The sequence below is a fragment of the Podarcis bocagei genome, assembly GCF_964188305.1.
Source record: "Podarcis bocagei genome assembly, chromosome: 9".
Taxonomy (NCBI): Eukaryota; Metazoa; Chordata; class Lepidosauria; order Squamata; family Lacertidae; genus Podarcis; species Podarcis bocagei.
In genome coordinates, this window is record NC_138134.1 from 25,387,202 (window position 1) to 25,411,254 (window position 24,053).

At 41.5% G+C, this 24,053-nt stretch overlaps 2 protein-coding genes across 11 annotated transcripts in view; one reads left to right on the plus strand and one right to left on the minus strand.

The window, feature by feature from the left end:
• LNX1 (ligand of numb-protein X 1) overlaps positions 1-1,643 on the plus strand; it is a 120,600-nt gene extending 118,957 nt beyond the window's left edge. For all 7 annotated transcript variants that reach the window (XM_081208825.1, XM_081208828.1, XM_081208826.1 and 4 more), the window contains one exon: positions 487-1,643. In XM_081208825.1, coding sequence (XP_081064951.1) covers positions 487-622 — 136 coding nt within the window. In that variant the 3' untranslated portion in view covers positions 623-1,643. The remainder of the gene's footprint in view (positions 1-486) is intronic.
• A 137-nt stretch (positions 1,644-1,780) lies between these two features.
• Positions 1,781-24,053, minus strand: part of FIP1L1 (factor interacting with PAPOLA and CPSF1) — a 36,130-nt gene continuing 13,857 nt past the window's right edge. For 2 of the 4 annotated variants that reach the window (XM_081208914.1, XM_081208912.1), the window contains 8 exons: positions 21,575-21,668; positions 20,523-20,679; positions 16,695-16,721; positions 16,246-16,300; positions 13,080-13,135; positions 6,954-7,167; positions 3,152-3,289; positions 1,781-2,104 (listed from right to left, as the gene is read on the minus strand). In XM_081208914.1, coding sequence (XP_081065040.1) covers positions 1,954-2,104; positions 3,152-3,289; positions 6,954-7,167; positions 13,080-13,135; positions 16,246-16,300; positions 16,695-16,721; positions 20,523-20,679; positions 21,575-21,668 — 892 coding nt within the window. In that variant the 3' untranslated portion in view covers positions 1,781-1,953. The remainder of the gene's footprint in view (positions 2,105-3,151; positions 3,290-6,953; positions 7,168-13,079; positions 13,136-16,245; positions 16,301-16,694; positions 16,722-20,522; positions 20,680-21,574; positions 21,669-24,053) is intronic. The other 2 variants (XM_081208913.1, XM_081208911.1) reach the window with 1 other exon arrangement.

Consider the following 24,053-nt stretch of genomic DNA (forward strand, 5'->3'; position numbering starts at 1 on the left):
CAAAGGCAAAGTGATTCCTAAATAGGAAGAACTGGGAAGAACGGAATGTTCACTTCTGAGTTCAAATTCAAAGAGGTGGGTGGTTTGCAAATTCTGATTCAATTCCTTTGGTGAAATGGAGAACTTTATAAATGCAGGTGTTTGCAAATCAATATTATCAAGAAATTAGAAAAAAATGCAGGGGTATATTTTTTTACAGAGTATTAAAAACACTAGAAACACAGTCCAAAAGTCTTGCAGACACATGATGTTATAAAAGTCATTGCCTCTGGAAGTGTCAGACTGAAATCTGAAGCATTTATATAAAACAAGACTGTTCAGCTGGCATAAATTAGCAATACCTTAATTAGCAAAACCTGACTTGACTATTCTCATTTCCCCTTATATCTGCTACCTTTCTGATAAAAATGAGTAGGGGTGTGCAAGCTATTTCTGCCTTGGAGCTGCTGAAGTGCCACTAACCAATTTTACATTGCCTCCTTCCAGGTGTGGTGACATCCTCCTTGCAGTTAATGGTAGGAGTATCTCAGGTATGGTGCATGCCTGTTTGGCAAGGATGCTCAAAGAACTGAAGGGGAAAATTTCTCTCACCATTGTGTCCTGGCCTGGCACTTTTTTATAAAGATGTATCGCAACTGGAGAGCGAAAAATTATCTGACACAAAATCAGCCACTTAATATGGACGTTCGTTTACTCCACTTTCTGGTCAACTGTATACTTGTAAAAGAAAACGTTAAGTATAAATGTGCATAACACAAACAGAATGGTCTGAAGAAAAAAATAATGTGTGGTATGTGTTAGAGAAACAAGCAATTTTAAAGTACGGAAGTCTACTGAGATCATAAGTTAGGGTACACATCTTTACTGCGCTATGTCTCATGTTTGTATCTTTATATCTATTCCAAGCAGTTTATAAACAAGGAAAACCACTTTAGACCCGTAATTTGAAAATATTCTGAACTCCTGAATAACTGTTGCAATACTTTTCTATTATGTTGACAGCATCTATTCCAAAAGACATAGAAAAGCAGTCTGATTGAATACATGAAATCCCACTTTGTGATCAGTATGGATCAGATATTTTTAAATATTTTGTTTCCCGGTATGTAATAACTGTGAATGAAATTTCATTTTTACCATTAAAATAACTAATTTGTAAATCCAGGTTATTTTCATTAAAAAAAGCACACAAAAATGCATTTCTCCCTGGTGGATCTAATTCGTGGCATGAACTGAGTGTTCTGCCTTATTTTACTCAGTTTTGCTCATAATCTTCTGTGATGGTCAGTTCTGAATCAACATAATAATGAAAGGAAGGAAGGTGTAGCAAGCTACCAGCATAGACAGAGAAGTGGAGGAGAAATTGCCTGGTTTACCTGGATCAAGTAGCTGAGGGGAAAACTAGTGGAGATCAAAGAGAGCAGGGAAGCATCACATACAAAAGGCTACTTAGTACTGTACAGTAGTAGCCAAGACTCAGACTTATTTGAAGATCTGGCTGTTTTAAAAATTAAAGAGTTACAGAACAGCATCCATCTGAAGAGCCAAAACAAATGTTGGTTCCAATTCATTCTACTAGAATCTGTGTATGTTTATCAGATGGGACACCTCATTTGTGGTACAGTCACTTTCTTTACTCTTTGGGGGAGAAAACCTGCATTACATCTGCATACTGCTTGTGTAACAGTGCACAACCTCACTATCCAAGCACAATTCTCCATGTGTACCTTATGTGTTACCGTCCTTTTTTCTAGTTGCGTAGGCAAGACAAAACAATGTGTTTTAACATGAAAAAATGCTTTTTTTATTTTCAAAATTCCAAATTAAACTTACGCTTTATGCTAACAGAACAAGATGAAGAGCAATTTTTTTTAGACCCAGAAAAAATAATTAGGATTGAGAGCCATCTATTTCTGGCACTAATTTAAGCAAGTAGACAAAAACCACACATGCCTATTCCACAGGAGTAGCATCCATGTCTTCCTGTTCCGGGGCAGGCTCGCCACCAGCCGACTCTTTTCCTTCTTTGCTCTTTTTTGATTTTTTGTGTTTGTGCCTCCTGTGGCTCTCTCCCTCTTCACTGTCATGGCGACGCCTGCTGTTACTAAGAGGGGGCGAGAAAAAGAAATGAGACACAGAGCTATTAAATGGGAGTCTCAAGCTCAGTGCGCCACCCTGAACGGAAGCTACTTCTTAAGCCTGTGACATCATCAAGCTAATTATTTAAGTACATGTGATGGCATCACCACGTGACCCCTAAGCATGGGCAAATTTAAACCAGAAAGGGAGTGAAGAAAAACACCTGTCAGTATAGATTCTGCCATCTGCCAACATTTACTCTGGGTGGGTTGTCTGGCACCTATAGCAGCAATGAAATCTTTGCCATCACATAATCAAAGTAACATTATAGGGCTAGAGTTTGTTGGTCAATGAGAACAGAGATTTTTAATGGGATTCTACATAGAAAGTACTACATTTTAGAGGCAGCCTTAAAATAGGTTTGCAACAATGATCTGAAGAGTTGCTCGGAGACCAAGATCAACTTCTAGTAATCTAAGCCCGCCTTTTAGTTTCCTTTCTCACACAACAGAATAAATATAACTGCAGGATTCAGTTGGTGTCATTGTTAGATCTAGGATCAATGTCTGAGATGGGCACTGTCTGGCAGCTTCCAGAACCTCAGGCTCGCAAATCCCCAACTAACTCCCCCCCCCCCCCCGGAGTATGAGCAGCAGCTGACACTGCTGCTAGCAGTAGCTCGCCTTGGAAGATTTGAGCCCACCGCCATTGGTGGGGGCAGCAATGCCACCTCTTCCCCACTCTGCCCAAGTGAATCCCAATGTTCACACTGCCCAAAGAGCACACAGAGAACACATGGCTGCCATGTAGTTGCAGAGGCTTTCCTTAACATCTATTCTAGAGCATCAATTAAAATATGAAATTGGTTGAGAAATCCTAATAATCCATCACCCATGGCTGAAACTTATATCCTGGTCATATGACACAAGGGCTAATATCCTACTGGTATATTCTCAACTTCTGGCTATTTTTAAATGTCAGCAACTAAAAAGCAGCACATCAATAGCCAAGGTCTTCCTGTGACACTTCAATCATCCCACAGCATTACTTCAAAGATTATTAAAGAGCTAACCTTCGTGATGACTTATGTCTTGTCTCTTCCTTATCTCGATGTCTCCTTTCTCGGTGTCGTTCTTCTTTCTCTCTGCTTGTTCTATGCCGTTCATAGCCTCTGTCTGCATATTCTCTGTACCTGTATCGCTCCTCATCACTAGCAAGAAAATAAAAACATTCAGCAGACAGACAAACAAATGCTAAAGGAGCATCAATAATCTTTGTCTCCTCCCATGCACAGAGAAAATACAGGTGTTCATGTGATTTCTACATTCAGCAGAACACAATTTCCTACTGAAGGTATTACCAAAATGGGAATTTGTAACCTAACACAGCGTGAAAGTACCATTGTACAGTCTTGACAATGGAAAATGTATTAAGGAATAAAAAATACCAACATTAGTAAAATCAGATTTCATTACCTACAAATAAATTGTTGTCTTGGATGACTGTACTGCTGAACAGTAGAAGAGACTGCCAGTCTGATAGTTAACTCTTAATAAAGGAGAAATATTCATGGCCTCCTTTGAAAATCTCAGGACACAAAGTACCAAATATATTTCTAAGCCGTTAATATGCCATCAAAAAAATAAGGAATGTGATCTGTTTCTTCATATTGCAGTAAAGGTTTCCATCTGCTAAATTAAAAGAATGAAAGTTCCCCAAACAAAAAATAAGTGGCTCACCACTTCACTCAGTTAAGCTTGAAATTATAATTCAAAATATCATGTTTAACACTGTTATCCAAATACATTTGTTGGTCAGTATACATCTAATCTTTGGGATCGACTACAAATGAAAAAGAATAAAGTTATGATGTCCCCCCGGGATGCCTGGGTACACACAGCGGCTGTTCAAGCTGTGTGCACAAGACATTTTGGTTGAGCATGGAGGGAAAACTTCCTGACGGCAAGAGCAATTTGACAACAGACCCAATTAGCTAGAAAGGTACTAATGGGCTCTTGCTCACTGGAGGTCTTCAAACTGAGACTGGACATCTCTATACGTTAGGTGTGTTTTGTTAGGGATGCTTTACTGTGAATTTCCTGCATCAAGCAGGATGGAATGTTGACTAGAGGACCCACAAGACCCTTTCCAACCATGATGCTGACCCAAAAGTAGCCACTGTACTGAACTCCACATGTTGTTAAGACTTCCAAGTCCCATCAGCCCCAGCCAGCATGGCCATGGGATGATCAATATCACCTGTAGTACACTACATTGAGAATCTTGTATTTGTTAAAACAAGCAGCAATCTATCAAGCTGATATCCTTCACGTCTTCCAACAATATCTGAAGTGACTACAGAGTTTGAAGTTACCCACAAATAATTATGTACTCACACAGTGTTAAATTAAGGACCTGCACCTTGGCTATAATGGCACATTTCTCTGATCTGCCATTTATCTCATCTGATCTACAACCAGGTTTCAAAAGAGCACCTTGAAACTGACTCATTCTTTTTTAAACCCCTAAACTTTAAGGGGAGAGCTGTCTTGTGTATCATCTCAATCTGAGCAGCTGCTCTTCAAGAGGGACAAAGGCTACTTTGACTTGTTCCACTGTTCTTTCAATCCCAGCCTTTCCCTTCCATGCCAAGGAGGCTCTAGGCTACTGTGATACATTATGTACGCAAAATATTAAAGAGTTGGACATAAAGATTGAAGGGTCACACTGTATGCCATTAAAGCCCCCAAGAAATATATTTATAAACCCTCTCTGTTTTCCATTGCAAAAATGGCTCACACATGGATGCATTATTATAAACCACTCTGGGGTTTTTTAAATGAAATTGTGATATACAAGTATTTTTTATAAATAAATAAGGTCCTAGGGTGGGTTACAGCAATTTAAAAATACAGTCTAAAATCAGTTTAAAACAAATGACAGGCAAAAGAATATTGAGGTACTAAAAATATCTCTCAGTTGTCAAGGGTCACAATAAATAGACTGTTTTTGGGTGGGATGAACTCCACTTAATTATAACAACAGGGGTCCAACATTTATTTTCTGAAGGAAGCCATTTCCAAAGACCATGTAAGGTTACTGCCTAAAAAAAGAAATTGTGCACCACATCCTGCTCAGTGTGAAATGGACATCCTCTTTAGTTTGAATTGAAAACTAATTTCATAGAATTGTAAGAGTTGGAAGGGACTCTGAGGATCATCTAGTCCAACCCAATGCAGGAATAGGCAGCTGTCTCACATGGGGACTGAACTTGCAACCTTGGCATTATCAGCACCATGCTCTAACCAACTGAGGTATCGATTCCAAAATTTAATTGCAAAGTGGGGGTTTTTTTTTGGGGGGGGGTTTACAAAAGGCAAATTCCCCAGACTCCTTTCAGAAATGGCACCATTTCTAGTGTGAGAGTAGAGATGCCACATTTCATGGCTTGTGGATGCTAATTTTTAAGTTTCTCTACAAGACCAAAAGCTATACTGGTACACCAATGTCATGGTATCCACTTATAAATGGTAAAAAGTCTGTGTGCATTCCACCCCACCCCTTTCTTTATTCATTTGTCACAATGTTTTCGTAAGCCGCTGAATAATTGTTAAAAACAGGACTATTAAACGATGAAGCAAAATTTGTTCATGGGTGTCATATCTACATGATCTGTCGTTCTCAAGCCTCCCACTTTCCCTGTTACTCCCCTAATCAAGTTTTTACTAGACCAAGGCCCCCCTGCTTTCTCACATCGCCATGTGGCAGCAGCTTTACTGCAGATGTTGGATAATTTAGTCACATAAAAAAACCCCACTCCTCTCTCCCCCACCCCTTCCCTGACTGATAAGTCTGGCAGCAACACAGAGACTTCTCTGGGCCTGGAAAACATTAAGGCTCATTTCAAGCACCCTTGAATGACCAGGCTTTTTCTGGCCTTCAATCAAGCTGCCTAAGAAACAGATGTTAAATTGATCTTAACGTCTAACACACTGACCCAGTAATTTGTAACACAAAACACACACACAATATTACCCCCCCCCACACGTCTTATATGAACAAAACATCGTCATCTTATACTTCCAAGTCAATTCTTTAACGCTCATAGCATTTTTTTTAATCCCCTGTGTTAACCAAGATCATGCAAACTTGTTTTGCTGACCTACAAGGGAAAACTATAACAATGGTCTTTAAAACCCAATTTAATACCAGTGCATAAAACATTTTGAAGTGGAAGGCAGAAGAAAAAATGATTAGAAATCGTATCAAGATATTGCCATGTGAAAATGGTATTCAACGATCACCAGACAGAGGAAATATGGGGCTTAACTGCTGCATAAACAAAAGGGGCTAAAGTTTATGTAATACTGCAGCCACTGTATTGTAGCCCTGGTTAACAGGATGAATGGCATAGTTGAAACTGCTAGCAAACAGTACTTTATTCCTCCTCAGGTATTGAGAGCTCTCATCCCAGAACAACTGAACTCACAAAGCAGTACAAATTGAAAGTTTTGGACTGGAATCAGTTACTGTCGGAACTTCAGCTGTAAAATGATGGTTAGGGGACTCAAACCCATTAGGCCCTTCTATTATTAATGTTCTGAATGCTTAGAGCCGATTCCTTCCCAGGAATTAACAACAAAAATCATCAGCTCAGCACAATTTGCCTGCAAAGCATTTGTTATGTACCACTTATTGTCATACTTCTGGTTTGCATCTGAAATTGCTGGCTATGGTTCCAACGACAAACAAAATGTGAGCCCCACCCCTTGTTCCCTGAGAATACACAGCTGCATGCTGACTTTAAGTATGTCTCTAGTACAGACACAAAACTCCCACCATCAAGCAGCATTAGACATAACCCTCAAACTCACCTATTGAACACACTAGGAGTCGGGCTATGCTCCCGCTCTCGTTCTCTTTCTCGGGTCCGCTCTCGCTCCCTGTCACGGTCACGATCCCTTTCTCGATCTCTGTCTCGCTCCCTCTCCCTCTCTTTATCTCTTCTTGAATAATAATCCCACTGTTTGGTTGTGTCCATGAGACTAGGCCACGATGGAGCAGAACCTGTAAGGTGCGGAAAGGTGACTAAAGAAGAAAAAAAATGCCAGCATTAGAAAGAAATAAAGTTGACAACAGTGGAAAAGTGTGATATGAAATCAATGGCATCCAATCTTATATGCTTAGCTGAAGCCTAGAAGGCAAGTTCAGTGACTCTAGGCCTGTTATTTGCATGCTACTTTACCATATGTAACAATTAACTCTCAGGTTAATTTCATACCAGTCTGTTTGTTGGATAGCTGCTGTGTATCAATACTTGCTTACTTTTCTTAGTAGCAAACACTATTCACAACAGTAAACACAAAGTCATATACAGTTAAGGATTGCTCCCCGGTAGTGTTTTAATGGTACTTTATTTAAAACACAAGTTTTCGTATTATTTTGTGATCACAGCTTATCTTTCTTAAAAAGTGCTTATTACTTTAAAGTGTTGCTTCTTTAAATACTGCGGTTCTGAAACTGAAATTCTAAGTGGTGCAGAAAAAGGAAAGGCTCAAAGATTACTAGGCACTGAGCATTTTAAGCCAAAGAAACATGCAAAAACACCAGCGAGGAGTGTTTTAGTCACTGGGGATCTGTGTGGAAATGCATAACCTACTTAGATAAAAAGCTAATTTGAGGTGGACACTAAAAAAGAAAAAGAGCTTTTCTTGTTGTCAGAAAATGAAACCGCTATCAGTTGAAAGCTTCTGGTAAGGTGTGTGTTACTCAAACGAGGGGGATTTATCGAAGAAGAAAAGGGATCTAGCACCTCAGCGTGCCTTCCAATTACAGAACAATTTGTAGCGATGGTGAAGCTCCAAAGTGTGCACAGGGTGTTTTTTCAGCTTGCACTCCCGACATTCTTTTTGCATTCACACAGGACTTACTAGATATCTCGGCCAGGGCTCTGCATTTCCATTCATCGCTGGCTATTTAACAGAAGTACTGTGTGGCTCAGAAGTTACTTACACTGCTAACATCTTCAACACACATCCATCATGCTTTTACACTTTAACCATGGTTCCATGCTTTAACATGGAAGTCAGCCAGTGATCTTACTTCCAAAGAGTAGCATGATCCCGAGGCATCCAGGCCACAGGCAATGGTGGCTTCTCTCCCCTTGGTCAGTTTCCTGCTCCAGCAACCCTACCCTCCTCAAGCTCAGGGTGCTTAGGATGCAAATATTAGGCTGCCATCTTCAAACTACTAATTCTAGCATAGCCCCAGCAACATCCCTCCCATTCCTCCCCACTAGCGTTAAGAGGGTTAGGGAGACAATAACTAAGCAGAGACAAGGAAATAGAGCAAAGTGCCTGCTTGCCTCTCCTCTCGGGAACAGGAATGCCTGAACATCAGGAATTCATAACTCCCAGACTCCTTTCCTCACACCAGTTAATTGGGAGTGCAGCCTCACTCATTAATACATTATTAGTCTTTGCTGTTGCTGAATGGTGGTGATGCCGATGCATAAATCTTTCAAGTGCTCCATCTAATGACTCTCAGGAGGAGTGCTGCAGAGGTTAACAACTGCTGAACTTAGGGGTGGGAAACAAGAGTAGGATTCTGAAGTGAATTGTATTCAAGGGCTCCATTTGTAGCATGCAAAGGTGCGGGGGAGGGTGGATATAAAAATTCTCGAAGAAAATGGAACAGAAGAAAATGGTGGAAGAAAAAGAATTGCTGAAATACAATTTCCAGCATCATCGCCTATAATCTACAGCAGAACAATTTGTATTTTTGTAATTTTCTTGCAACACAGAAATGTTATTTTTGATCATAGGAAGGAAAAACATTTTATGATTTGCTTTTGTTTTTAATTTAGGGGGTGGTGGAAGAGAAGAAAGAAGACAACTAGAATTTCAAAAAATAGCTGGACTTTACAGAGAATTTCCCCAACTTCCAATACTGTCATGGATGTAGCATCCATCAACCACAACTTTTCTGTATGAGACAAGGGTTAAGATCTACCTTTGAGAGAGGACTCTGCACTTTCTTTTCTTTTTCTGCTTTATTTATGATAAAGCCTTAATCAAATCTTATTAAAAAGTGGAATCAATCAATAGAAGTGTGGTGCAGATCTTAGTACTAAATCTCATTAAATCTGACTCATCAACCATTTAAAAACTAATTACACTTGGCAAAGCCAACAGCAATATAAAGAGATTAAAATGATGAACTTTTTGTAGAAGAATGGAGGCCTTTTTGGACTATTTGGAAAACAAATGAAATTGTGGGCAAAATTCAAGACAGGAGTAGCAGAAGGAAAAAATGACAAGGGAGAGGGATATTGGTAATATACAATAATTTGATATATATAGAGTTGGAATAAAAACACTGTGGAGGTGTGGGTGGGGAGTCAATACATGAAATAATGTAGTTATTTATTCTGAAATTAATTTGTAAAAATTTTGAAATTCAATAAAAAATATATTGGGGGAAAATTGCACTTGGTTCAGTTCTGTGAGACATACAAAAATATAGTCAAGGAAGAGAGAATAGAAACTATTTTTTAAGAAACATTTTTTTTAAAAAAGTAGAGAACAGACTTTCAGTGCTCTGAAGTGCCTGAAACTTGTGTAACTTCTTAGGCTTTAGCACTGCTTCTATTTTTAACTGAAGTTCCTTTGTTTGTTTCTTGCAAGAAGAGATACTAGATGACATAAATGCAAGATTTTGGGGCTAGTGTGCCAAGCCACAGTATGAGAAGGGGGGTGGTGAGGATACCAGGCAGCAACAGAGGGACAAAGAGAAATGCAATACTGATTCTACTATCTACAGTGGTGCCTCGCAAGACGAAATTAATTCGTTCCGCAAGTCTCTTCGTCTTGCGATTTTTTCGTCTTGCGATGCACGGTTTCCCATAGGAATGCATTGAAAATCAATTAATGCGTTCCTAGGGAAACCGCCTTCAGACCAGGTCCGGGGACAGACAGTCTGTCCCCGGACCTCTTCTGAAGGCTGGGGGGGGGGGGGATAAGGGCTTTTCTTCCCACCCCCAGCATTTTTAAAAACCCCGGGACAGCGGAGGACTTCTCCGCTGTCCGGGCAATCTTAAAATGCTGGCGGGCGGCATTTTAAAATCGCCCCGGGACAGCGGAGGACTTCTCCGCTGTCCGGGGCGATTTAAAAGCCCCTGGGAAGGCAGGCAGGGGGGACAAGGACTTTTGCCCCCCGCCAGCCTTCAGAAGGAGTTCCCGCCCCCCCGCCCCGCTTCGGAGCACCGTTCCGAAGCGGGGCGGTGGGGGAAGGTGTTCCCACCCCCCGCCCCGCTTCGGAGCACCGTTCCGAAGCGGGGCGGTGGGGGAAGGTGTTCCCACCCCCCCGCCCCGCTTCGGAGCACCGGGAGAAGCGATCTCCCCGCAGCCCCTTGCTTCAAAAGAGGTCCGGGGGCAGCGGGAAGCGCTTGCCGCTGCCCCCGGACCTCTTTTGAAGCAAGGGGCGGTGGGGAGAAGCGATCTCCCCGCAGCCCCTTGCTTCAAAAGAGGTCCGGGGGCAGCGGCAAGCGCTTCCCGCTGTCCCCGGACCTGGGGCTGCGGGGAGAAGATCGCTTCTCCCCGCCGCCCCTTGCTTCAAAAGAGAAGACCCGCTGTCCCCGGGGCAAGCTTCGTTTTGCGAAGCAAGCCCATAGGGAAATTCGTCTTGCGAGGCAACTCGAAAACGAAAAAACCTTTCGTTTTGCGAGTTTTTCGTCTCGCGAGGCGTTCGTCTTGCGGGGTACCACTGTATGTCACAGCCAGGTCAACATGTGGAATAATGGTTAGAATATCAGACAGTGGTGCTAAGTTCTGCCAAACATGGGGGGGGGGGAATCCCCGCTGCGACACGCATGTGTGACATCACGCACGCTGCACACTGCAGTGAGCCCCTGCGAGACCAGCTGCTGCCACAAGTTCCTGTGAGGCCTACTTCTGCCACGAGGCCTGGCACAGCGAGGACTTTCGCCATAGCTGCGAGACCCGCTGCCACAAGGCCCAACCTCTCAATACTGGAGGGAGGCTCAACCCTATCTCAACAGACTTTGGGGGGTTGAAGACATCTCAGCCCTATGGAGTTGGCACCTATGATGTCAGACTAGGACCTGGGAGACCAGGTGCAAATCCTCACTTGGCCATGGAGTTCACTGGGTTATCTAGTCACTGCCTCTTGGCCTAACCTATTTCACAGGGTTGTTATGGGGATTAAACAAGCAGAAGGGGAACCGTGTAGGCAACCTTTTGCTCCAACTAATCTATTCAGTTTAAGACTCACATGTAAGAAGTCTACAAACACATTATCACTGAGTTCTTGCCTGTGGTCATTTGTCAAGAGAAAACATGTTTGATGAATCCTAATTGGTCCTTTATAGCTTACAGAAATAATCGTCAAAAACATCAGAAAGGGATGCCAGAAGTGTATATGAAAAAAGGTAGATGAGCAAAGGCAAGATGAAATTCTATACTCTTATCTGTGAGGATGCCCAACTATACTCAGTGGGGTATACATTCTAGGTAGACATGAATAGGATTGTGCTGCAGGAAGAGCAGTATTCTCACAGATCAGGCCCAAGAACTAAACTTCCTTCCCTTTCTCACCTAAATCTGCAGCATCTCTGTGAGAATTAAAGATGGTATTCCCATCTAAACCAAAATACGCAGAATGAAATATGGAATAACGTGCTTCCAGTATTAGTCGTACTTTGGGGATTCTTACATATTCCATGCCAAAAAAGTGACAGTGTTGTTTACAATATATAATTCTGATAATTTGAAGTGCTCCTCTTCATACCTAGTTCCCAAAAGAGCCTAATGTGGAAGACAGTTTCACATCCATGCTGTTTCAAACACCATCCTACCCATGTGAAACTTGTGGTCTACACATCTGAATCAGTGCTCAGAGTGTGATGTTTGATGCCAGTTTTAAGATCTGTTGTGTTTTCTTCATGAGTGCCTGGGGACAATTTCTGTAGATGTCCTATTCTGAAGCGACACATTCTCCCAGTCAGTTTACTCCAAAAGCACTTGCACAGAAAAGAAACCCAGCCATTATGTGTGCTTTGCATCACACTTTAGTATAACTCTCCAGCAGACTTACTGAACAATGCTCACAGATTTTGGAAGAAGCCCTTATAGCCTTTCATGAAGAAAATATCAACCCAAAATATATGCTGTTTGAGGATAGAGGCACCAAGTGTGAGACCTCCTCCGAAATATGGAAGACAGAGAAGGCAGTTTCAATACTTTCACATGAGCACAGATTAATAAAGGCATCTGCTTTCCATTAAAGGAATCATTCTGAGCATCATCTGTTTTTTGTTACCTGAAGCAAAATTCTGGTTTGTTCATTCATACCCACACACTCCTCCCATTTTACTGGAGCTTCATTCTTGCTGCTTGGTCACTACAAACTCACTGTACTTTTAATCTGACTCATGAAGATGCGGGAGAGGGAAAGAGAATGGGCACTGCTTCTATAGCTTAACAGCACACAAGTCTCTAATTAATGCTGCTATCAAAACCTGCACTTAAGCCAAATGTCTGCACATTGAACATTATTGCCTGTCAATTTCTAAAAGGAAAATAAAAAGAAGGTTGAAAAATGTTTGGTGAAATTTTTTTCTTCTTTGTAGTAACTACAAAGAGTAAATACCTGACTAAAAAACAAGGGAGAGGAACCAAACACAGCAGATGACATTTGTTTGTGTGTGCAAAAGAGAATATATGTCATACACCATGTTTCCCAGCTTCACATGCTTACCAGAAACTGAGCACCATTTTTTCCAAAGAATTAAAAACTATTATACAGGAAGCTTGTTTGCATCAATGCATCCTGAACAAGAGGAAGAGGTTACATATAAAAATAAAGGTTAGAAGCATCTCAAAGAGTAGGCTGTGAACCAAGCTGCTAACCTGCTAACATAGGTTGAACTTAAAAGTGAAGCCACCTGGTCAGCCCATTTTCAAGCAGTTCAAGACACTTACCAGCGCCATATGGAAATGCCCGAGCTGAGCGGCTATCATAGCCAGAGGAATGTCCACTGTTGAAAGAGAAGCACACAATAAATTCATCTTACCGTTTAAAATAGCCATCTGGTTGCTGAAGCTGGTAGGGTATGATACTTGTCATACCAGGGATGCAATCATTCATGTGATACTTTAAAAGTCAGTGTGCAACAGTCTCTCTGTTGTCAGTGAAGTCATTTTTAACATTACAGTGGTGCCTCAGGTTACGTACTTAATTCGTTCTTAACCCAAAACCGTTCTTAACCTGAAGTGTGCTTTCACTAATGGGGCCTCCCGCTGCTGCTGCCGCACCACCGGCACGTGACTTCCATTCTCATCCTGGAGCAAAGTTCTCAACCCGAGGTACTACTTCCGGGTTAGCAGAGTCTGTAACCCAAAGTGTTTGTAACCGGAAGCGTTTGCAACCCGAGGTACCACTGTATCTGATTTGTTACCTTTGATCCTAAACCTCCACTATCTTGCGGGATGTCTTTGGCAGAAGACAAGGCTGAGGAGTAAACCCTACACAAATCCGGAGTGGAGATGGCTGGATGGCACCTAGTACACCTCCTTCTACCAACTCCTGCAGCCAAACTGGTGCCAAATATACTGCTCTGCTTTCCTTTGGACCGCATGAATGAGGCCAAGAGAGGGCTCCTGTTGTCTGGGCAGCCCAGGACCTCCATTCACACTGCCCAGGCTTCCGCCACAGGGACGTTATTTTGGTGCTGCGAACATAGTGGTATGACTGGTGCACTCTATTGTCTCTTGAGACAGACAGGTGCCAACAATATGCTGGTCTTTTGACACTTGATATATATTTTCCGGCCCACCGTATTTTTGTGAGTGGAAATTATTTTTTATGTTGTATTTTAAAGTACTATAACCCACCCTGGGACTTCAGGGTAAAGGTTGGGTAATAAAATCATCACCATCATGTCATGTCTGCCAAAGTAATTTGGAGTGACTGTAGCTTTTGCCTCTCGCTCTGCTGTGCTTTCAGCTCTGGTACGATGACGGAAGACAATCTGGCCAACTGGACCAACCCTGCATGCCCCACATTAGGCATAAGATTCCTGCATTGCAGGTGGTTAGACTACATGACCCTCATGGTCCCTTCCAACTCTTGCAGTTCTATGATTCTATGCCACTGGAAGGAGTGTTTCTTGTGCAGCTCAGCAGTGGCTATAATCATGTTAGATCTGCACAGGTAAAACATTACACAGATTGATGTGGCCAGGAATCTATCCTGCCCCTCAAGCAATCAAATGTGGCAAATTCATCCACACATCTATTTTATTCACTGCAACGGGGGACAGGGTGAATGAAGGTCCCAGTTGGACCGTCTGCCATATAAAATCATTATTCATGAGGCTGCTATCCATCATACACACTAACAGCCAACTCAGATGATAAATGCTGACAGAAATGGAGCCAAAATTGGGCCACCGAGAAACAAGAGAGATATCAGTATGCTTGGAGCAAAAAGTACAAATTTGTTTTTTTTTTAAAAAAAAACAAACTCAGGAGGCAGCCCCCTCCCATGGCCCAATTATGTGTGACCATGCTCAGTAGCCATGGAATAATGAGTGCTTAATCTGTTGGGGGAACAGGAACACCAATGGAAGAAAGGAGAAGTGGAGTGCCTTATTTGAGCTCCTTATAGCTTACATTACAGGTGGTAAACCCCCAGGCTCACCATATGTTCCCCACCAGCTCAATCTCCAGGCGGCAATAGCACTGGGGGCACAGAGTCATGTGGGGATGGAGTCGTTTGTGTCCTCATCACAGCGCTGGGCTGAGGATGCAAACTGCCCCACTCATCAGATGACTGTCCTGAAAAGAGGGCAAGTAAAAGCCCTTCTCAGATGATCTGCATGGATCACCTGAGGAGAGGTGTGTATGTATGCCTGCCTAGTGTGCTTCTGTGTGCTGTATGTTTGGGGAATAGTGGTCTCCTCCACCCCCAGCACGCATTTGCTGGAGGTTTGGCCAAGGGTGGCTCTAGCTCTGGTTTACAGCATGGCTGGGAGACATGGACGCTGAACAGCAGCACTCCTGCTGGGAAGTAAAAATATACTTGCATCCTACTTAACTTCACATTCTCCAAGTTTCAGCTGAATGGGGAAAATATCAGCTGAAATAAGTAAAATACTAAGGCTAAAAAAGATATGTATGGTTTAATTTACTTTCTATTATATGTTTTATTACTCCCCATATATCTTGAATTAATTATATTTACCTCATCTACCATACTTAGATGAGTGCTATTTTTCTTCTTGAAGACAGTTTAATATTTTATAAAACACTTTTGGACTGTGGTTTTAGAAACGAGATAATGAAAACCTTAAGCATTGTTTATCAGCCTCTTAGGTTTATGGAGAACTTCATTCAGCTAGAAGTGTAAGGAAGAACAAAATCATTCTGTGTAAGAAAAATGTATGTTGGAAATGTGGCAATCAGGAAGCAGTGCAGGAGAAAAGGACTCGACAGAGGGACTAAACTCTACAGGCGATTGTACATAAGGCAATGAAACTTCAGACTCTGTAGGGAAGAGTGCCCAAAGGAACAAGAAAAACCATCTTAAGCAAAATGATGAGGGCTTAATCTAACTGAAAGGACAACCTGAAAATCTCCTGGAGCCTTCAAAATAACTCAGAAGGGAGGATTATTTTTTTCTGTCTATTGGAAGAGCGTCTAGAGACCTTCCAGAAAAAATACTAAATGCAAGAGCAGTTACAGAGATAGCTAGTCACTATTTTCCCTAGCGCTTCCACCAATCCAACAAGCAACCATTTCACTAAAAATTAAACAAAACAAAGCATCAAAAAAAATTAGCTGGCTGATAATATATACCACAGCTCTCCTCAGTAATGCTTACCACCACTCCTCTCTGCTTTTGCCTCCTTACAAGTTTAGCCCAAGGTCAAGTAAGGAAAAGTAGCCCTGGACCTGCACTGTTTCTGCACCTAATAACAGACTCCATAGATCTTCTCCTCCCCACCCACTGCCATCAGAGGCTGCTGGCATGAGCAAGTCAAAAGCCATGCCTAGCTGTTCTCTAAACTTGAAGCAATAACCACACCTTGCTTGACATGCAGGGAAAACGTGCTTAGTTGAGATCATTCTACAAACTGAAATTTACCTTTCTATGGTTGGTATTAGGGAAGGTGGTGGTCCTCCAGGTGGGGGAGGGAAGCCTGAAATATTTGAGAAACAAAGAAGTTGCCTTAGCTTATCGCTGCTAATTAACGCCCGAAAAACCCAGTACATGCAAGCTGTGTATATATATTAAGATAAATCTGTATAACAGTGAAAAGGAATGACATGCCCAAAGTTAAACCATTATTTTCTTACATCATATCCTTGCAATCTTATACTTAGCATATTTATTCTATTCCATTTATTTTATCCAATTCTTCAATTATATATATTTACCTGGCAATTAAAAACTATTTCTGAATTTTAGCTATTTTCTCCAAAGAAATCAAAGTACATTTTTTTATATTTTAAAAAAGGGAAGTGGCAGATTGTCCCCCTATACCAAAATTGCATTCACATTATGTTTCATACTACTAAAACAGATAAATATACCTGGCGGTGGCACAGTTATTGGTATACCTAAAAACAAAAAAAATGCACCCAGTCATTTCAGTAATGAGTTTATTCTGATTCCCACATTACCAGAACAGGTATCATGGCACTCATGCCAACAACGTATTAAAAAGCCAGTAAGAGTTGATAGCAATTTCAGCTACTGCCACTCCATATTGGGCTTTGATCCAAGGATGAATTAGTGGGCAGCTGCACCAGCGGCAGGATTTGGGCCAAATGCAAGGTGACATTAGTGGCTTTAAGTTCATAAATATGGGGAGCGGGCAGGCTTCACAGCATGCACCTTGACATGTGCCAAACAAGGTTCTGTGGTGTGGGGTCGCTGCTTAAAACTCTCTGAAAGTAACACACCCATATCAATTAACTTAAAGCTGCTGCTCCCCTAAATTAACAGATTGCTCTGAAGATTCCGTATTTATCACGACTTCACCGTCCAGGCAACACTGAGTAAACACAAGGAAACTTCATTAACAATCTTATAAAGATTCTCCACTGAATTCCAGGTTCATAGCATGTGGAATATAAAAGTGTAATTATCAACACTAAGCACGTTCTAGAAATCTAACCCTACAAATTAATGCAGTTACGTATGCAACAATAATCAGTTTAAAGAAGACCTGTAAAGAAGTACTCCTTTCGCTGTACATACGTATGGATATGCATGCACAAGTCAATGCAAAAACCCACCTGTGCCTTTATATCCTCAATGTTAACAGACAAGACAGCAGATTCAAAATGTAAAATGACAGGTTAATGTTAACTGGGCCATACTGTCATCAAAAATGCACTGACTTTATGGCATTAATAGAATAACTTCCACGTTTCTAACACAGACACATGACATATTTTACCAACAAGCATATTTAGCTGCTTTTCCAAAGCATTGTAGGAAAGTCTACAGAATGGGCAATTTTAAAAATTCCTAATTCCTGAAAATCTTAGCCCAGACATTATTACTGCAATTGTTAGTTGAGAGTCCTTTCCAGTAGCAGCTATTCAACTTTCTAGTGTTATATTTTCAAACAGTGATGTTTCTTTTTGTCTCAAAGGTATTTGCATCACGAGTGGCTAAGTGAACACAGTACAAGAGACCAAACTTCAAAGTGAGATCCTTTTTCAAAGGATCTTCTGAAGGATGTTTTATATTTGAATGCTTAAACGTTCTGGCCAGTAGTTCCAAGCTAATATTGGGTAACAAGAAACTAACAAGAAACTTTTCCCTCTTTAAACCAATGAGGAATGGGCAGGTTCTATTTTGGTAGGAGCTTTGAAGACAGAATGCTGGCAGAAGCAAAATTAAAATAAGCCTGGAGAAGCCAAAGCCACTACTCATAAGTTATTTTCAAATGGGCTGAAAATACAGGAGATAGCAAACAAAATCTTCTGGCTGGGCTCATCTCATCAACCTGTCTGAATGTTACCAGTCCTCTGCTGCTTTCACCAAAGGGCTCAACTAAAGTCACAACACATGCAGATTTATTTTAACTTTGAACTTCAACAGATGAAAGCTTCTTCTTTAATATTGCCTCTTACTTGTAGGTGGGACTAGAAGTTCACCCCCAAGGCTTAGGCTAATATTATTCTTTACATTCCTATTTCTTTGAAGGCAACACATCTCCTATTTCTCCAACCAACCACATATGCAAGTGCTATGTTACAGAATTACTGGACTTTAAATGTTGCTACCTTTTTGTTCAAAAGGTTCCATCATAACCACATGGCAAGCTGTATACCAACTGCACAATTATGTTGTTCAAGAGCAGGGATCAGCAACCTGTGGCCCATGGGGGTCGTTTAACTGGCCCCTAAGCCCCCCCCCAACTGAGCTGGCCACTTGGTGAGTCCCCTGTGCTGCGCTAAACTGGCACAGCGCAACGACTCGCTTCCGCGGCACCGGAAATCACATGTGCGCATGTGCAGACGCTGGAAATCGTGTCTCTGCAGACACAGACACTGAAAAACACTGATGCATGTGATCCGGCCCACAGAAGAATCTCCGCTGGAGTGAACCGGCCCAGGCGAGGTAAACTTTGCTGACCCCTGTTCAAGAGCACCAAGGCTGCAATCCTAAACATACATACTACAATATAAGTGCCATGCTCGTGAATGCAATGTAAATTTTCATGGCCTTTTTGTACTACACATTAGCAATGCATTACCTGGGCTGTGTATAAAAACGACTTTAGCTTTTCCTCTTTCCCACTTTGTTTAGCCCATATGAATTTAAGCACACAGTAAAGAATGCAACTTGCCACAAACATGCCAAATCTGAAAGGGGCCAGGAAGAGAAAGCAAAAGTCTTAGAAAAGGGACATCATCCGGAGAACGGAAAGTAGGGCTGATAATCCCTTTAATGTTTACAGGGTCAGAGAGAAACATGGAAAAGAACACAGGCAAAAAAGGAAAGCAGTTGGTATGGACTGCTTTTGAAGACTAGCCCACCTCAGGCATCCACTTCCTACCATGCTAGGCAGCAGTTAAGGTTATTGAAATAAGATTCACAGACAGTGGTTTGGCATTACTGCCAGAAGCCTCTGTGCAACTTTCCAGCCAGATTCATGCCAACTGCTGCATTAGAAAAGGAAGTAGAGGCTCATATGCAGTTGCCCCATGCTTCCAGGTAATCCAGAAGCAAACTGTGTTTGTCCAGAACTACATTCATGACTCCCCTCCTTCCCTTGCTGGAATGAAATTGGTTGGAAAGTCATGCAGCCGCTGTGCAGAGATGTGAAATCCCAGAAAAACACAAACAGAAAATGAAGTAAAGCCCTATACGAATCATAGGAGGGTAGGAATTAACTTGATTTTGTGTAAGTGCATTTCCAACAGAAACGTTTGCATCAATGGAATTATGTCTTTAGCACTATGCTGAATTCCACCCATGGTGTCTGTACTGAGCCATAGATGTTCCTTTTGTTTCTTGATGGATAGAAATCAAGCACTATGTACTACAGTGGAACCTCGGTTTTCGAACGTAATCCATTCCAGAAGACGGTTCGATTTCCGAAACTTTCGAAAACCAAAAACTGAAAGCGGAAGCCTCAATACAATAGGGAATCTCAAAACGGAAGCCACGTGGACACGTTCGACAACCGAGGTTCCACTGTAACTCCAAATAACAATTGTTTACCATAATAATGATGAAATTTTCAACTCGTTTCCCCACTATTTACAAGTATATTGGGTTACAAAATATTTGTAATTATGGTTTGAATAAAAACAGTGTCCTAAATATATGTCATAAAGCAGCTTAAGATTTAATATAAGCTAAATGATTCATAATGCATTTCATTTTCACAGGTGACCGAATAGCATTTAGGTTTGCAGTTTGCCCATGCAAAAGTTTAAACATCAGTGCTTCACTTTAATTTAAAGCAGTGATGGGAGCATGGCCAGCATTTCTACCGCCCTGCTCCTTCACCAGCTGGCAGCCTTCCTTTGATCCAATTCTGCCTGGAGGCCACAAGTCACCAGCCCTTACATGAAGCAAATTGTAGTTGAATGCAACGTCAGTGAAGCAAGGGGATCTTCACCCGTGGAGGAGAAAATGAAAATAATGAAGAAAAATGCCTTCGAAGGAAAGATGAGGAAAAGATGTGAAAAACCCTTCATAAGAGAGGACCACGTGAAGCCAAGGTAACTCTTGAAAGTTGTCAAGCAAATTGCAAATCTTTTACTGGCCAGAAAAACATCAAATCCCAATTATAGATAAATATATAAAACACACCCTGAACACAACTTTAGCTATCTAAATAGAAACACTGCTAATTATGGGGGTTTTTTTCCTTTCTGCATCTTTTTTTTTACCTGGAGGAGGAATCAGAGGGGGAGCAGTACTGACAGATGGAGGTGGCGGAAGAAAAGGAGGCGGTGGAAGATGGGTGGGAGGAGCTCCTGGAGGAAAAAACGGAGGGGGCTTGGTAAAACTGTTGTCCACGTCGGCACTGGAGCGTTCAGAAAGAACCTACAAAACAAAACAAACATTACAATTTTCTTTTGAAAAAGGGGGGGGGGGGAGAGATGCATATTTCCCCCTAATTTACAGATTGAGTAAGGTTTGGCCTGAAATGAAGAAACGTGCATTTGCCTTCCAACATAAACAGGAGAAATTTCTCAGTGAAAACTCTGAAGATTAAGAGGATAATACAAGTTGTTGCTGGAATATCCTATGCATTTTGATCTCTCACTCTCTAACAAACACTATGCATTTTGATCTCTCACTCTCTAACAAAAGTATGCTCACTTGAAATGAGAAGATGCAAGGTGAAACTTTGACAACACACGAGTGTGAGCATGCCGGGGCCAAAAAATACCCTCAATTCTATGTTGCATTAGCAGTAAAGCATGCTGATGACTATAACACCCTAAGAGCACTCATTGCCTGCCATACTTTAATTAAATGTCTCCTTTTTCAAGGGGCAAAGACTAGTAACCAATGCAGTACTAAGTAGTCTTGTCAGTGCAAAGATTTCCACTAGAACAATAGGACTTCTCCCCCTCCTTTCCAGTGCATACCCCACACCCTCCCGAAATCTTTTCCGTAGTGTTGGGGGAACTCCAAGAACAGATTTAGTGGATGTGCAGGGGAAGGGGGAGGAGACGTCCCATTGCACAAGTGTAAATCCTTACACTGATGGGGTGGTTACATTGGATACAAGCCACTGGGTTCTTTCAAGCTGCAATTCTCTCCAATTTCTTGACAAGTGGCTTAATCAAATATATGCTTTCTATTAGCTCACTCATTTTGCATATCGAATATTATATACATCACATTTTCAATTCTTTAAACTGAAGCTAAGATGAAAGCAAAGTCAGTCTTGTTGTACCCAATACACATATGTAAGAGGGAAAAAGGAAACCTGTATGTTGCTGTTTTCATTCGCACGCCGCCTTCCTTCTACTCGGCTTATCGTGATCGTCTGTCCAATCACATCTATTGTACCAGAAAGCCTTCTGAAAAGAAATATAAAAGGGAACTGTTACACTGACACACAGGACCAGAGCAAGACCTGGGGGAATGCACCTCAAGCCTTTCAAATGCCTTGTGCATACGTTTCAAAAGGCTATTATTCAAAAAGGATAATCAGCTGAGGGTTTTTTCCTGCTTCTTTATTAAAGGCAGCAAGATCATCTCAATAGATGATGTGTCATCCCCCAAGAAGAAACATACTGTACTTCTGTTTAAATATAAAATACTATATCAGCAGTATCCCTGAGAATTAGCAATATGAAGAGAAAAATAAAAAGGTAAAAGTACCCCTAACCGTTAGGTCCAGTCGTGGACGACTCTGGGGTTGTGGCTCTCATCTCGCTTTATTGGCCAAGGGAGCCGGTGTACAGCTTCCAGGTCATGTGGCCAGCATGACTAAGCCGCTTCTGGCGAACAGAGAAGCCCATGGAAACGCTGTTTACCTTCCCGCTGGAGCGGTACCTATTTATCTACTTGCACTTTGATGTGCTTTCGAACTGCTAGGTGGGCAGGAGCTGGGACCGAGCAACTGGAGTGGTGGTTTAGACCATAAGAGGCATCTATTCAAACCTAGCATATACTTGCTTTTCTATTGAAGGAAAAAATCCTTGAAATTAAAGGTGGAGGTAACAGAAGCTAAAGTTTCAGAAGATTACTTAAAATGAAAGATTGCATGACTAAGAAAGTACTGATGAACTATTCACGCTGTGTATCACATATATTAAAGCAAGGCACCTATCCAACAACTGAAACTCTGGTAGTCAACTAGTAGTATACAACTTGTGAGAGCCAGGTTCTCCATCAATAAGTGGAATACATGTTGTTACTGCTCTCTGCATCTCCTGCCTTCAGGCTGAAAGCTGGATCTCCCCAACAACTCAGATTCAGCTTTGGAGTCATCTCGTTGACCTCTACTCTCAATCCTTAGGGCAAAGAACTATAATTCCTAGCAAATATTATTGCCTAAGAAGAGAAGATCAATTCTTGAACAGGCAGTGATGCCTCAACTATCAGAATCCTTCTGACAGGCACGTTTCCAAATCTGCTGTAACATGCACCCCAAAGGGAAGCAAACCTCAACTTTTTTCTGTTGGGTGGTTTCTAGACAAAGTGTTACCGTTCATATCCTACTGAAGTAAATGGCAAGACTCCCATACATTTTAATAAGGTTGCATCTCATCCAAACAAAGCAAGTTAACATAAAACCAAAGTATTTCCTCTCCAAGTATGACACAAAGCCAGCATACAAAAGCTAGCTTTCAAGGCTTACTCTTACCTCCCAATATTCATGTGGCTGAGAGGACAGTCGAAATTTGTGGCCGAGCTCAGAAGAGGGTTGAAAATGTGGATAGCTTATTGTAACATGCCATTTGCATAATCTGTTTTAAAATGTTTTTAGTATTGTATTTTACATTGTTGAGACCTGTCCTGGGACCTTGTGGTGAAGGGCAAGCAATAAATCTTCTATTATTACTACCATCATCATCATCATCATTTCCAGATTAACTTTTAAGGAAGGGAACACCCCAGTTTTCCCCTTTACGAATTGACATTTTTCTATCCCTGCACAGTGCCTGTAGCTACAGAAGTGAAATAGCCTGGCAACAACAGTCAACAACTTTAATATTGTTAAAACAAAACGCAAGTAAGTCAAACATTAACTACCAGATGATAAATATATGGATGAATGAATTCTACACTAGTTACAAAGGAGCCAAAATTTACAAACAGCTGACCAGAACGTAACCTAAGAAAAGCCTCGAAATCTTCAACAGAATTTCAAGGGAACATGCAAGCAGGCAAACTAAAAGCAGAAGACAAACACAACCTTTTTGCCAGCAGTTCAGAATTTTAGCGTGTTAAATTTTTAATAGTGTAACCTGCTCTGAAAAAACAGAAAATAATGGTTAGGAGAAAGATGAAGCTGCATTGATCATTAGCAATAGGAAGAGGGTAGCAGCAAGCATACAGAGGCAGACTATACACCAGAAAATTAGGGCCCCTAATCTGTACTTAAAAGGCTTCACATCCAAACATAATATGAACTACACTGACACGGGTCCACAATTTCACTCAACTTTACTCAGCATGATCAGTATTCTACCATCCTCTGGCAAGCACAATGACGTCCAACCTTCCTTTCAACCTTGGAGTTGGGGAAAAGGTAGGGCAATAAGGTAAAAGACAACAAATTGTGTCCAAAATCAGCAGACAACAATATTTCTACAAGCCAGTGGGAATGTAGTAAAAAGGCCCATGAGCACATTCAGAGTGTATTCCCCTTCACACTGAGCAAATGCACCTCCAGCTAATAAATGAAGTATATATGCTCAGTATTTATGGGATCAGGCTGGAAGCCATCAGAACAC